General features: G+C 39.7%; 1 protein-coding gene across 1 annotated transcript in view; it reads right to left on the bottom strand.

The window, feature by feature from the left end:
- The window catches only part of trim71 (tripartite motif containing 71, E3 ubiquitin protein ligase), a 52,456-nt gene that overhangs the window by 24,746 nt on the left and 11,779 nt on the right, over nucleotides 1-15,931 (bottom strand). Inside the window, exon 2 of the mRNA XM_020536269.2 lies at nucleotides 3,021-3,188. Within this exon, the coding sequence (XP_020391858.2) occupies nucleotides 3,021-3,188 (168 nt within the window). The remainder of the gene's footprint in view (nucleotides 1-3,020; nucleotides 3,189-15,931) is intronic.

The following is a 15,931-nucleotide window of genomic DNA, read 5'->3' as shown; positions in this document are numbered from 1 at the left end:
AGTTGCACAGCTATGATCCATGAAAACAAAAACGGGGAGGAGGGAGGGGTAAAGAGATTTCACGTGGAACTTCAGAATGTCATGTTAATATAGAAAAGGAAAGAGCATAAGGTATTCAGATGCACTTGCATGCACAGATGAAAGGAAATAAGGTGGTAGGATTTTAAATGTAGATAAAAGGGAGCTAACAGATAGCACACTGATTAACAGTACAGAATGTTGCTTCAACCACATCATCTCTACTGGCTCCTTAAAGGAACAGTTCACTGAGTGCCATTCTCCCAGCTTCTTCCCATAATGCTGACCATTCTTCCTTCACATAATAATCCGATTCCCTGTGTCTTAACTGAATCCACCTTCACCCCACACTGTGTTCATCAGATCCTCACCACTCACTGAAGTTTCTTCTCATGCCACTATCTTTTTTTTGCCAGTTGTCTTAAATCTGCACTATTTGGTTCTCAATCTTCCAGCAATGGGAATATTTTCCATCTACTCTGCCCAGACTCATGTTTTTGAATACCTCTAACAAATTACCTCATCCATCTCTTCTCAAAAGGAGAGTCCCGATTGTTAAGTTTCTCATTTCTGCAGCAATTCGCATGAATCTTTCATGCAATCTGATGTCGTCAAACCTTTCCGAAGGTAAGGTACACAGAACTACAAGCAACTCTCTATAGTCTTACACAGCATGGAAACAGACCCTTTGGTCCAACACGCCCATACCGACGAGACACCCCAATCTGACCGAGTCCCATTTGCCAGCATTTAGCCCATATCCCTCTAAACCCTTCCCTATTCATAGGCCTTTTAAATGTTGCAAATGTACCCATCTCCACCACTTCCTCTGTCAGCTCATTACATATGCAAATTACCCTCGGCATGAAAACGTTACCCCGTAGATGTTTTTCAAGTCTTTCCCCTCTCACCTTAAACCTATGCCTTCTAGTTTTGGAGAATCCGAGACAACAAGGTGCAGGGCTGGATGAACACAGCAGGCCAAGCAGCATCACAGGAGCAGAGAGGCTGACGTTTCGGGCCTAGACCCTTCATCAGAAGGTGGACTCCTCTACCCTGGGAAAAGACCTTGGCTAGTCATCTATCCACGCCCTCATGATTTTTCAAATCTCAAAAGGTCACGCCTCAGCCTAGGGGGAAAATGCCCAGTCTGTTCAGCCCATCCCTATAACTCAAACCCTCCAGTCCTGACAATATCCTTGTAAATCTTTTCTGCACCCTCAAGTTTAACAACCTCTTTCCTACAGGCGACATATGCACAAGTTGCATGCAGTATTCTAAAAGTGGCCTCTCCAACAACCTGCACAGCCACAACATAACACCCCAAATCCTATATTCAGTGTTCTGACCAATGAAGACAATCATGCCAAATGCCTTCTTCATCACCCTGTCCAACTGCTACTCCACTTTCAAGGAACTATGCACCTGCACCCCTAAGTCCCTTTGTCCAGGAACACTGCCCTGGGCCCAAGCATTAAGTGTGCAAGTCCTGCCCTGCTTTGCCTTACCAAATGCAGCACCTCACATTTATCTAAATGAAACTCCATCTGCCACTCCTCAACCAATTGGCCCATCTGATCGAATTCCTGTTGTACTCGAGATAACCTTATTCACTGCCCATTACACTACCAATTTTGATGTCCATCTGCAAACTTACTAACCATACCTAATATTTTTATATAAATGATTTAGATACAAAGACAAAAAGCAGTGGACCCAGCACCGATCCTTGTGACACACCCTGGTCACAGGCCTCCAGTCCAAAAAACAAGAGTCCACCACCACCCTCTGTCTCTTACTTTCAATCCAACTGGCTAAATCGTCTTGGATCCCATGTGATCTAATCTTAGACAGTCTACCACATGGAACTTCATGGAATTTAATGCTGAAGTCCATACAGATGAAGTCTACTGCTCTGCCCTCCACCTTCTTTGTCACATCTTTAAAAATTCAAGTTAATGAGACATGATTTCCCATGCACAAAGCCACGTTGACTATCCTTAATCAGTTCTTGCCTTTCTAAATGCACATAAATCCTGTCCCCCAACACCTCCAAAAGCTCATCCACCACTGATGTTAAGGCTCAGGTGAGCCCAGTTGAGGCTGAAGCATGTTTTAAAAATCAAGTTTAATGAATTCTTTGCTGTCTGGATTCTACACCCCTATCAAAAAACCTAGGATGCCTTACATGCACTTCTAGGGCCTCCTCTGTTCCTGCTTCCCTTTTATAAAGTAACAGATACAATTCTAATATCTCTCCACATATCTTCCACCCAAATGAATCATTTTTCTCTTCTCTAAAAGTCCACGTACACCAGAGCAACAGAATTAACTTCAACTTTCCCCTTTGTCCCTTCAAAAACTCCAAGTTAGACATGATTTGTCTTTAACAAATCAGTGCTGGTGCTCCTAACTAACCTGCATTTGTCCATGTAACTATAAATGCAAGTCCTAAGTTATCATTTCTATTGATCTCTAACAGTTGGAGAAACCTGCTTAAAAGTAATAAATAGTGAACAAATGTGGAAGACTGCAACAGCATAGTATAAGAAAAAGGCTGTGTTACACTGCATAGAGAACATTTATGGACTGTTGAGGGGGGAATTTTTGGATGGATTGATCTGAAAAGATAAAAAAAGCAGTAGATGTTAATTGTGGATAGAGGCCAATGCAAAGAAAATAGATACTATCTCAGTTGCAGTGTTTAGCATACAGGCCACAGCTGTAATTACAAGGACATTAATCTTCCTGACAAACTGGACAATGTGGGATCAATCCATTAAGTGAAATATTGAGAAATCTTTTCTTCAGCAGAAACTGAAGAAATCTAAAAACGACGATGCAAATGAGAGGCAGTTATAAGCTAAGCCGAAGACAGACTTGCGGTTGCAATCATGAAATTAGACTGAAACAAGGGCAAAACAAATGAAGATATTAATACAAGAACAGTGAAGAATTACAACCCAACTTTTCTTGGCTTAACAGCGTTCACTTTTACAAACCTGAATTGCCTGTCGGCCTTGCTGTGCATCTGCTAATAACTGTAGGGTAATTTCTTTGGAGTCCTGTACGGCATCCTGGAGGTAGACAAAGCTGTGCCCTACATGACGGCTCATTGTGCATTCTCGACAAATTGGGACAGCGCAAGTATCACAGTACAGACGCATCACCTGGAAGGAGAGAGAGTGACAATTTTAGCCAAGTTAAAATAAATGAGATCAAAATTAAAACGAGCTTCGACCAAAATATTGAAAACACAACTGAGATTTTAAAAATCTCTCGCAAAAGCAACTCCATGAAAACGTTTCTAAAGAAAAGTATTCAGAATGTATGTTAGTGCAGAGATGATCTTATCTCCCAAAAGATATGTGATTTTTCAGATAAGACAACATTCTCAATTTATCTTTGTTGTGCACCTGGTGTCCTATGCCAAGACCGTAGGAGCAAAGAGAGGCATTCTCTGGCTCCCGAGGTCAAAAGTAGTAGGTAGCATGAAACCATCCACTCAGGAAGACAACTGCTTTGTGCTAAGTCCTTTATATTCCTACATCCCCTATGGCAAAAAGATGGACTTCACTTAGCATTGTACAAAAGGATGTGACAGAAATCATGAACAAGAGTGGTAGTATGATTGCACCACATAAGCTCCTGACTGGTCTTGACAGGGTGAATGTTGAAAGAATATCTGCTGGAGAAACTCGGATCTGGTAGCATCTGTGGAGAGAAAGCAGAGTTAACGTCTCAGGGCCAGTGACCCTCCTTTAGAAGGATTTTTTGTTCTTGTGGGTCAGCCCAGAATTTGAAACAATTATCCTCAGGACATCGATGGGACATTTCTCCCCATTGACAGTTGTGCAGCTTTGGAACCCCGTCTCAGGTGGTGGTGAGGGTGGTGTCTTAAATATTTGTAAGAGAGAGGTAGATAGATTGTTGTTAGACAAGGGAATCAAAAGGTCATTTGGGGGTCAATGGGAATGTGGAATTCAAAAAAAAACAGATCAACCATGAACACGATGGCAGAACAGACTTAAGTGGCCAGGCTGTCTACTTCTGTTCCTATTTCATATGCTCAAATGCCAGTATTAACCCTCACCTTGCTGCCCCGCTGTATCTAAACACTAGAAATAAAAATGCATATTGGCCTGCGGAGAAATCTGAAGCAGAATTAAGCTGTGTGCTCCTCATAGCTCTTACTGCTATCACAACGATTAGACTAATGATGTTTTCTTTTGCAAAGCTTCTGGAGTTTACAACCAGAAAAAGGTACTGTAGAATTTCGACACTGATATGAACACAAATTAGGAAATAGAAATTGAACTACTTAATATATTATAGATAAATTACAAGCTCCTGATAACATTCAGCTGACTGTTAATTGAATTCAATGGAGAAGGAAAGAATGCATCCAGTAAACAGATTTCAAATTGTGTTATACACATTAATGTTCTTTCCACCTTAAAAATATCCGTTCTCATCTCTAACCCCAAGAGGGGGAGAAAAGTCCAGATACTGATGGTTCCTTAGCATCACTGCACTGGCATGATTTGGTTACCCAGATGAAATTGCACAATACCCCAGAGAACCTGCAAATCAAAGTTTCCATATTCTGCTCACATTATCCATCAATTACTTGTACCACTCTTACCCTATCCACTAGATTCTCAAGGATGATAATGGTAACACTGGAACAATTTGAGGGATGAAAATGTGAGCTTCAGATTCCCCATTCATGTATATAAGTGCTATTGATGGTATCTGCAGGCTCCACTTCTTCCATGCAAAAATCACTTATCCTCTACTCAAGCATTGCCTGGTAACTCCCACATTACAAATCTTTTAGCTACCTTGTTGCATCAGCTGTCACATGATTCTTATTTCCACCTTCTCCCATCTCAAATCTACATTAAGGTGAATAAGCTTGACAGGGTAGATGTGAGAAAATGTTTCCCCTGGCTGGGAGATCTACAACTCTGATTCAGTGTCAGAATAAGGGGCGCAGCCATTTGGGTTTTAGGAGAGCAGAACTGCCTCCATTCAAAGATTGGGAATCTTGGCATTCTGTACCCCAGAGCTGTATCCAGAATGTTCACTTCTAGAGTATAATCCAAAAAGAAATCAGTTTTTGGGTATTAGAAGTAATTGAGGGAAAAGAGGATTGTACGAAAAGGGAAGAATAAGGTACATCAGCCAGTCTTGTTGGCTAGAAAAGAAGGCTCAAAGAGCCAAATGACCTCTTCCTATTTCTTCTCTTATCCAACCTTAAATCCTCATCTTAAAAAGTGAGGCTGAGTAGCTGATTTCCATCAACTCTGAAAACAGTAGGTAGCAGAAATTGGTCAGGTCACTACAGTCGGACTGTAATAAAAACTGCAAGTTAGCTCACCTACAGCCATAAAATATTACAGACTTAAGACATAAATACAAACAAGAAAACACAAATTGGAATGAATTTCCATCTTATAGTTACTTTAAAAATCATGTTGATTATCTTTTTCAGTCATCTAAGTGAGGGTCCTACATCAACATCACAACATAGTGCACATTTTTCCCAGGTCTAAAACCTCGACTGCATTAGAATCCGGTGTGCAGGTGATACTTTGACAAGGCATTCCAACCTTGCCCAAATATCACATTTCTATTTGTTCTAGAAAAATTCAAGTATTAGGCCCGAGCAGATTTGTACCGTTACTAAGGTTTTGGAGTAGATTCGTAGCTCGGGTTGTGGGTGTTGAGGTTGGTTGGCTCGCCAAGCTGGTTTGTTGTTTCACAGACGTTTTGTTACCATGCTGGTTAACATCCTCAGTGCAGCCTCCGATGAGGCACAGGTGTGTTTTTCCGCCTGGTTTTAAAACTCTGGGGTCAAGGAGAACCACCAATTCGACTGGGACAACACCAAAATCCTGGGACAAGCTAAAGCAGAAACAGGCACGGGAATTCCTAGAAGCCTGGCACTCCACGAAGCATGCTATTAATAAACACAGAACTCGACCCCACATACACTCCACTACGGAGGAAACCCAGAAGTGAGGCAATCCAGCTCAACGGACTCCAGAGTTTAAAAACCAGGCAAGAAAACACACCGACGCTTCAGTGGAGGCTGCACAGAGGATGTTACCCAACATGGTAATAAAACGTCTGCAAAACAACAAACCAGCTCAGATTTGTACCGTATATATTAGAAAGAGTTTTCCAGACCTCCATCTTGGAACGGTGCAAGAAATCAAATTTCTTTTTCAAAATGACAAAATAACTTGCCCCATTTGACAGGGCAAAAACTCTTCTAGTACACAGCTCTGAATTTGCTGACATTCAACAGAATCAACTGACAACCAGAAAAGGATGCCAACCCCAAATGCATTAACAGAGGACAGAGGCAAATCGTAGCCTCTCAAAAAGTAGCATACCCATTTTCAATTTTGGATCTCAGAACAAACTTTCTGCATTTTTTCTGTGGGCATCAACTCGATGATATACAACAGCATAACAAAACAAACCATCTTTGCCATCTCATCTGAAGAGTAACTCTTTGTCGACTTGCATAAATAAATTAGCCAAGTCCGATCTTGCCCTCACTTGTTTTCATTAATTTCAGCCAGTGGAAAAAACTGAATTTTCTCCTCTAACACCAAATTCCATGCAACAACTGTCACCCTGCTCGAAATTAGCTAAACAGTACAGACTTTAGTTAAAACCTGGAATCTTTGTAAAACAAACTGTGTGCATATGGTGGTGGAGGTGTGGGAGTGGGGGGGTGAGGACAGAAGAAAAGAGCTTTAAAGAAGTCGTTTGATGGAAAGCACAGCTACGGGAAAAACAAACAGGAAGCAAATCAGAGCAAATAGAGGTCAAAAAGACTTTTTAAAAAACCTCAAACTATGAAACTATAATGCCTTCTATCTCTTCAGAACAATTCTTCAAAGCTCTCAGCTGACTTCTACATTGGAGTAGCGCTTTCGGGTTTTGAAAGGTCTTTGTATCTAAATTTGGGGGGGAAAAAATATCACGTCTTAACTGAAATCAAACTAAATCTGGTGAAAAGCATAGAACTTGAAGTGTTCCAGTCATTTAGCCACAATCCAAAATATACCACAGTTCTTCAAACACTCAAGACATAGCAGACTACCAACTAACCAAGCCGAGTAAAATTCTGTATTGTATGCGATTAACATACAAAACAAAAGGCTCTATTTCCATCGAGATTCTTCTTTGGGGGGTGGGAGGGAAGAATAGGAAATATGATCAGGAGGTCAAGAGAATCACGTTTCACTCCTTCCTCCAAAGCAGTACAGCAAAGGAGCATATGCTAAATGCCTCAAATGAAACCATTGCAAAGAAACTGCTAAATTCATGAATGGCTCCTCTGGTGGTCACAAAAACACAGCTTTCTTTCAGCTCTGTTTAAGAAAAACAGAAGAGTGTAATGGGATGCAATGCTTCTGAAATCTAACACGGCGGCGGCATAACTGAGTAGTGTCACTATTCATGCAGAGAACCAATAAATTTCACATCTACACTGAGTGTTGGTAATTTAAAGCTACAAGATTAGTCTGAATAAACAAGAAACTGTCTCGAAATGCAATATCAGCCTTGAGGCATTTCCATTCTAGAACCTCAAATGGTGCTAGGTCATATCAAATTGTTCTGATTTGGTACAATAATGGGCATGATGACATCAAGGATAAATTGCACTGTGGCACACAGACTGATTTCAATTGCTGCATGGAATGTTCAAAGGCTCTTCACAGGGCTACCATAAAACAAAATATGACATTCAAAAAATAATGGATCATACAAGTAAAAGTTTGATCAAATTGGAAGGTTTTAAGAGTGTATTAAAAGCAGAAAACCAAGGTGGAGAGGTTTAGGGAAGTATTCTAGCGTTTACAGCCTAGACAACGCAAGGTATGGTCACCAACGAAAAAACAAGTACAACTGGGAATGCAAAAGAGGCCAGAATTAGAAAAGTGTGGACATCTCTTTCACGGTATTATGGATTGGAGAAGGTTAGAGACAGGAAGACTTAGACTTTCTAACCTCCACAAGGCTAGAAATCGCCTCAACGTTTCATGAAATAATGTACATTTATGCATGTTACATACCAAAACGTAGAGCTTCTATAGTACAAGAAGTGATGTCATTCTTCTAGTCAATAGTTGTACAGGTACATAAAGCACCAGTATCTAAAAATCCCTATCACAAACATAGATTCTATTAAATGACTTTTTAAACCAAGATAGTCATGCCTGTTTTCAAATTGTTTTCCTTTCAACTTCACACATATTTCACACACAGAATCCTGGATCAGTCCATTAGCTTGGTGACATCTACAAAATGCAATCTGAAAGTGAGGCTATTCATTACATTCTTTCCACCTCAAAATTTACCACCAGAGGCGTTAATTCAGAGGGGTCTGCTAAAATGACCTTTGAACTGTTGCTGCAGTATAAAATTCAGAATGCATAAATAATTTAAATTAAAAAAAAACTCAATCTGTGGATTAATATGGACCCTAAAAAGGGTTAGGTAACTTGTGCAGAGATAGTAGGAACTGCAGATGCTGGAGAATCTGAGACAACAAGGTGTAGAGCTGGATGAACACAACAGGAAGGCTGACGTTTCGGGCCTAGACCCTTCTGAAGAAGGTAATGGTCTAGGCCCAAAACGTCAGCCTTCCTGCTCGGCCTGCTGTGTCCATCCAGCTCTACACCTTGTTATCTCAGGTAACTTGTGCACTTTATTTGCTGAAAAGCAATCACCATTTCAAAGACAGGAGTTTTGGAAAAAAACCTTAGGGCCAAACAGGAATGCATTTATTGCAACAAGTAGTGTACAAGTTTATCCTCAAAATTTGGCTTCTCTCATTAATTTTTTGACCGTCTTTTGTCGCTTTTTGAAATTCTCTCAAATCATCAAGTTTACCACGTATTTTTTCCATATTGGAAATTTTTTCATTTTCATACTATCCTCAACTCCTTGGCTAACCAGTATTAACTTACCCCCTTCCTGGAATCCTTCTTTCTCACTTATTTTCATACACCCCGCCACTGTTCACGAGCGGTCTTTGCTAGTAATCTTCTTTCCCAGTCCATTCCCGCTAGCTCTACCAATTCCTTTAATAATTACCCTTATTTAAAATGTTGCACACTTGTTTCCAACTCCTGCTCCTCCCTCTCAAACTGAACATTAAAACCTACCATGTTATGGTCACTGTTTTCTGGGGGATGTTTTACTGGCATCATTTATTAAACCTGCCTCATTACATAATACTAGATCCAAAAATAGCCAGATCCCTAGTTAGATCCACAATATATTTTTCTTGAAGTGTCCTGCATACGCTACAAATTCTTTCTTGGGCTACCTCCATCAACCTGAGTATCCAAATCTATACAAAAAATAAAGAGATCCACAATTTTTAAAAAAAAGTTCTACTTTTATTTTAAACATTCACTCATTATCCCTTGCTTTATTTTATTCCAGCATCTAACTTGATAGGGGGCCTATGGATTACTTAGAGTTTCTTCTTCCACTTTATTACTTATAGCCTCCACGCACATGGATTTAAAAATCTTCTGATCCACGAAAATTTCCTCCTTTCATACTTAATGCATCCCTTACCAGCATTACCACAGTAATCCTTGTGAAATACCAGTCCTGAATACTTATTTCTCCTTGCAATCACGTCACTGTAATGGCTGTAAGATCACACGCATTGTCCCATAAATTAATTTATTTTGTTCCAAATACTATTCAGATACAAGTATGGAACGATCGATTTTGTATGTTTTTTCCCCCCCCCCCCCCCCCATCTTTGACCCTATTTACTGCTGTTTGATACACTCCATCCCTTTCTGTCCCACTCTAGGAATCGCATATCTGCACCTTGTTCACAAGTTTTAACAAAGATCTCTTCAGTTTGAGACAATTTTCAAAATTGCCTTTACACTCCATGAAACTCGAGAACAAATCTACATTTCCATCTCTGCTTCCAAATTACAAAACTGTAGTTTGAAGAAGAATTACCTCAATATAGATTTATAACCACAACACAAGCAAATATAATGATTTTATGCTTCCACTGTACATCAAAAATGAAGGAAGAATAAAATCCTAATAACTGAATTATAAGTATACAACCTGTTACTTGGACTTAAGCCAGCTAAATTAGTGTTGGCAACATCCCAGCTGTTGTGAATATTCTTTACTGAAACACTTCTGAACCAACATAAACAACTGTGTGGTTTTGTTGACAGATAAAAATTGATAAGCAACATACCACATCATCATGAGTTAACTGTGCTCAAAACTACAGATTAGGATTACTTCTGCAACCCATATTACCAGCTTTCCCAAATTCAGGAACTAAACTGGTAACCGATTAGTACAAGATGAGATGGTGATGTAATGGTAACATCACCAGACTAGTAATCTAGAGACCCAGGCTAATGTTCTGGGGACATGGGCTCAAATTCCATTGCAGCAGCTTGTGAAACTTAAAAATAAAACTGGAATTAAAAGCTAGACCATGACAATGCTCACCAGATTGTTGAAAATCCATCTGCTTTAATGATTTTTGTAGAAGCAAATCTGCTCTCCCTACTTAGACTGGTTTACATGTGACTCCAAACTTACTGAAATGTGATAAGGGGGACTCTTACTGCCCTCTGCAGCCTAACAAGTCATACAGTTTAAGGGCAATCAGAGCACCTACACTTGTTTAAAATCACAAGTTATATATTTATGTAAAAGACAAAAAGAGGTGATGTGAACGAAGGGCAGGTATAAAGCTCAAGTTCTGTGTTTCTTTTCAACTTACCAGGTGAACAATAGCTAATAGTAACAGAAAAAAGGTAATTACAGTGTTTATTGCCCATTAGCCAATAAGTGCATCAACATACAAAACCAGACATCATGAGTGCTTCAAATAAAAGCAATACATGCAAATGTTAGTACGTTTAATGGAGAATCTGGTTTCACAAAACAATAAAAAACTTAATTTTCCAAATACCTTCCCACCAAGCTTCTGAAATTACCCTCATCAGTACCATAATAATTCATGTGGGGATACAGAATAAAAGGTATGATTATCTGACAGTTTTGCCACCAGCTCTTCAGGCGAGGAGTGCCAATTCTGATTTAGTTCAGTCAAATATCTCGACATTTTGAAACAATATTATAAGCAGATTACAAGGATTTTTAAAGTATATTAATTATGGTCAACTTGATATGAGAACTTCAGGGGTCACAATTTATTCTGAAAAACTTATGTCTGCCCAGATGAGTAGCAAGCAGTGAAGATGCAAATATACTGCAACTACATCCAGACAAATTACGTAGAAATTAAAGTATTTTTGGTGGGGTTGAAAAGATTAGAAAAGATAATACTAAGCACATAATTAAGCTAGTGTACTATCACAGTTCCAGCTCTTTCTAAAATTCAATCTGGTGCCACTTTGTAAATATCTTCCATAAAGAGGTGTTCACTTCTAAGCCACTTTCCCAATGGCTGTTAAATATACATGTCCAGAATGCATTAAGTTTGGTTTGTGGCACTTGCTAAGTTAGGTGATTTCAGTTGAAGACAGAAATATTAGTGGTATTGAAGTGTATTATTTTCCTCACTCTGGGGCAAGGAGCGAGTGCACGTGCATCTGGTTTTGGGGGCATATGTTGAGAAGGCATGACGGATAAAGGAAAATAACGGACTGAGGCACAGTCTCATATGGACACTGATGAGCTGAACAGCAGAATTAGCCATGGTTTAGAAGCGCCAAGGGCAGTCAAAACCTAGGTTCAAAATGCTGATTCTTACTATGAGGGACAAACCAGTATGTAAACAACTTCCAGCAAATTGCTCTGAAATGGCAACTTCTAAATAGCTCACCATAAATAACCACGAAATAGCTTACTTTTTTAAAAATCTACAAGGCAACGCAAGTGGCAAGTGGTGAAAACTGCTTTATTGGCAATACTGCAAGCTGAGCAGGCTCAGAAAATAAAAGCTTTTTCTGGATCAATCTGTTGAAAGCTAGCAGCATGTGGTATAATGCTACAAGCACTTTTTGTTACATTTCTACATCTGCTGATTCAACTCAAATTTAAACTCTCCATATACTGAAGGATGTTCTCAGGTGGTCAGTGATGAGGTTTTTGTTTAAGTTATTAGTCACTGTACATGAACACCTGGTTACCATGTGATAAATACAGGTTCTTAGATAAGATTTGATAATATGAAGCTTTCCGCACGTAGAACCTTTCTTGCAGTCACTGTGTGGCCATAGTATGGTCAGCAGTTCAGTAAATGACTCAGGCCATTTGGCTGCCTACTTGAACAAGTATTCTTTCAAAAAGAAATAATCTGAAATTAGACATAGTGATTGGCTACAGTGACCTTAGGAGAGAGAAAGAAAAAAAAAATCAAACCAGAAATATCCAGTGGCCTCTGCTTGGAAATTTACAAGTATGCAAAACAGATAAGGACCAGCTTCACCCACAGGTGGGACTTCTTTCTTATCCCCTTGTAACTAAATAACCTAACATATCTATACAGATAGTAAGAACTGCAGATGCTGGAGTCAGATAACACTGTGTAGCTGGAGAAACACAGCAGGTCAGGCAGCAGAGGAGCAGGGAAGTTGATGTTTCGGGTCAGGACCCTTTACTGCTTCTCTGATGCTGCCTGGCCTGCTGCGTTCCTCCAGTTCCACACTGTGCTATCTATATGGATACCTTGGCAATCTCAAGTAGATGTTCTCTTATCAAATTACAGTCAATGAAAATAAAATCAGTCTCATGATCAGCAAAAAGTGTGTGGGGGTGGGGGTGGGGGACTCTACTATGCTTAACTCTCTTTTGAAAAAAAAAGAAGAGTCTTATTGAACAAAACTGACTGCATGGCTCAAACAACCAAAAAAGCGATGCTTTGCTTCTTCATTTGTAACGCCAGACTGAATTAGTTTACTGTTCCCTTCGATTTATCACGCAGATATTTGCAACATTAATTGATCAGAATTTCAAATGGTAGGAGTCTGCAATTTTGTTCTGCAGAATGCAGTCAGCTTAAGTTTATTTCATATCAAGCATTCTTCATGCTGATATTTCTTACCAAACATCAGCTCGTGATTGTCGGGTGCACATTAAAAAAGTGCCAACCACTGAAGCATGAGGCATTTTCATTTTAGGCACCCACTATCAACATTAACTCTTTTGAGGTTAGAGGCAGATTAGTTTGTGAAGCATACAGTGTCTTAACCTTGAACTAAGAAATGTACGGAGTCACAGTACAAAAGAATTATGGCAAGGCAATGGTGTAATGTCACTGGACTAATAATCCAAGGCCCCAGGCTAGTGCTCTAGGGGACACCATAACAGATGGTGAAATTTGATATCAATAAAAGAAGCCTAGAATTAAAAGCTAGCCTATCGGTGACCATTTTGTAAAAAATTTCATCTTGTTCACTAACGTCCTTTAGGGAAGGAAATCTGTTATCCTCACCTGGTACAGCTTACATGTGACCCCCGATCCACAGCAATGTGGTTGACTCTCAACTTCACTCTGAAATGCCCTTGCAAGCCACTTACTGCAAATAGCAATTTCAAAGGGATGAGTAATAAATGCTCGCTCAGCCAGCAATGTCTACATCCCTCAAACAAATAGTTATTCCATATCCATCCAGCCTCCTACTATCTCTTTTTCAGCAGGATGTTAACCTAATGCCAAGATATAGGCAGTTTTTGACTCTGGTCAAGACTGACCAGAACCATTCTAGCCACAGACTTTCATTCCAACAATTGAAGTAAGACTGAATGCAAACACAGGGATGAGCCAACAGAATCAAGTGCGACTTAGGAAGTACTATTACTAATACTAAGAAGGAACACCAATGAGCCTTAATTTTTAAAATCTCCAGGCTAAAATGCATGTCAAATGTATTTCAGTCCAACACTTAAAATGTGGTAAAGCTGCAAGAGAAGGAGGTTGCAAAAAGAAAGCAAAACAGTCTGCAAAATGTTAAGTTTTTTTTAAAAATCCTCTGCCTACCTAAAACTACGTGCTCACAAACAGCTTGTTAAAAGCTTTAACCTCACCCTGATAGAAATCTGGTTACAGTACACAAGTGTTGTTCTTTTTAAACTTTCCTTCAATCTTATTGCCTACAGGGTGGTACAAATACATGATCTTTAACTCCCAGCTGTTGACACGCAGTATACGGATTTGAGCCAGCTTCAACTGTTCTGGCAACATGCCTGAGAGTATTTTCATCAAGCACTGGAAATCACATCAATAAATTCATCGGTTGACAAGAGGAGAAATTGAGGGGTAAAAGAAGAAAAGCCTGTGGGATTGACCGAATACACACAGCTTTCATTTCATTCCCTTAAGGTAAGGACAATGTAAACTTCTGATAAACGACAAGATGGTAACAAGGCCAACACTTAGCACCTCAACACAAACTATTCTGGCATATTGTGAGATTATCATCTTCTCCCCACAAGGGAAAGACGACTACAACACTGTCATGGATTGTGCCAATACCGTTTGCAGAGCTCCAAGTAGAGCAAAATGACTGCATCAAATGCAATTATTCCAGTGCTCCAGCACAACCAGCTACTTCAACAAAAAGGCTGAGCACCACTTACAAGTTACATCTTAAAGCTCTATGCCGTTTCACCCTTTTCTAAAGGGTAATGAGATACAAGATTTTAGCTAATGTCAGGATGAGGGTATGCCAATCTTAGATGCAGTGGTAAATTAATTATCAGAGAGAGGACAATTCACTAACTTCCAAAGCAAAATGTTTCATTCCTAATAATCCTATCTCCATGTGAAATTAAAGTATTGTCAATGCTTTGCTCCCATCTTTATACAAGAACAATAGATGCAAATCCACCTCAAACACCACCCAAACCTTATCTGCCATCCGCAAAGCCAGCTTGTGTATCTCGCCTCCAATTTTGTATTCTAACTAAACTTCAAAAACTTCAATGCCTGCTTTCTACAATATTGTAACCTATGAAGAACTGACTTACAGCACTCCAACTCTCAAATTCTCATCCTTGCATTTTAAGTCCTCCAATGACATACCTCTCAATCACCAACTTCCTTCTTGCAGATAACTTCATCCCTTTAGCTAATACGACTCATGCACTGGAATTCCCTCACCAAAACTGACCACTTGCCTTTAAAACCCTCCATAAAATAAATTTCTTTGACCAAAGTTTTTGACAGGAGCCAGAGATGAGCTAGCTCCTGTCCTTATCCAAAGTCACTGCAAAAGGATCAAGAACATCATGCTTACCTTTCCCTTAGACAGGATTAACACACGTCATCTTCAAATTTCCTCTTCAAATTATGAATCTTTAAGCGATAAATGAAACATTAAATTCCAAGATCCACTCATTTATCAGAAAGAGAAAAGCAAGACTCACTCCATAGAGCAGATTAAATACAACCATCTGCAGTAAACCTATTCCTCTCAGCCCCCTTGGATGCCTAGAGTCTTACACTAAGCACACAATTCAAAAAGAGACACACGTTAAGGTCATATCCTCAGGAACACAAGGTCACTAGTGACAAAAAAGTGCTATGCATTAATAACAAATGGCAGAAAAGCATTAAGAGCAGCTGCCATTCTAGGTTACTTAGCCACTCCATCCTCGAAGTAACCGAGGATACACACAAAGCATGAACGTATACTCCACATTGCCAGTCATAGCTGGTAACATACCCATTTACCAGTAATTGTGCGAGTCCAGGGTCATCCTGTTTCTCCTTTATCAAAATGGGGGAAGAGAGAGTTGCTTGCCATTCTAGGAGGGGAATCCTTCAAAAAAGGACAAACTATTTTTCTCATAGAGTATACAGTTTGTAACATTCTGAGAGTCGGCGGGGGGGGGGAGTGGGAGTGGAGGTGCG

Source organism: Rhincodon typus, chromosome 15, assembly GCF_021869965.1.
Source record: "Rhincodon typus isolate 14 chromosome 15, sRhiTyp1.1, whole genome shotgun sequence".
In the NCBI taxonomy this organism is placed as follows: Eukaryota; Metazoa; Chordata; class Chondrichthyes; order Orectolobiformes; family Rhincodontidae; genus Rhincodon; species Rhincodon typus.
This window is presented reverse-complemented; position numbering and strand designations above follow the sequence as displayed.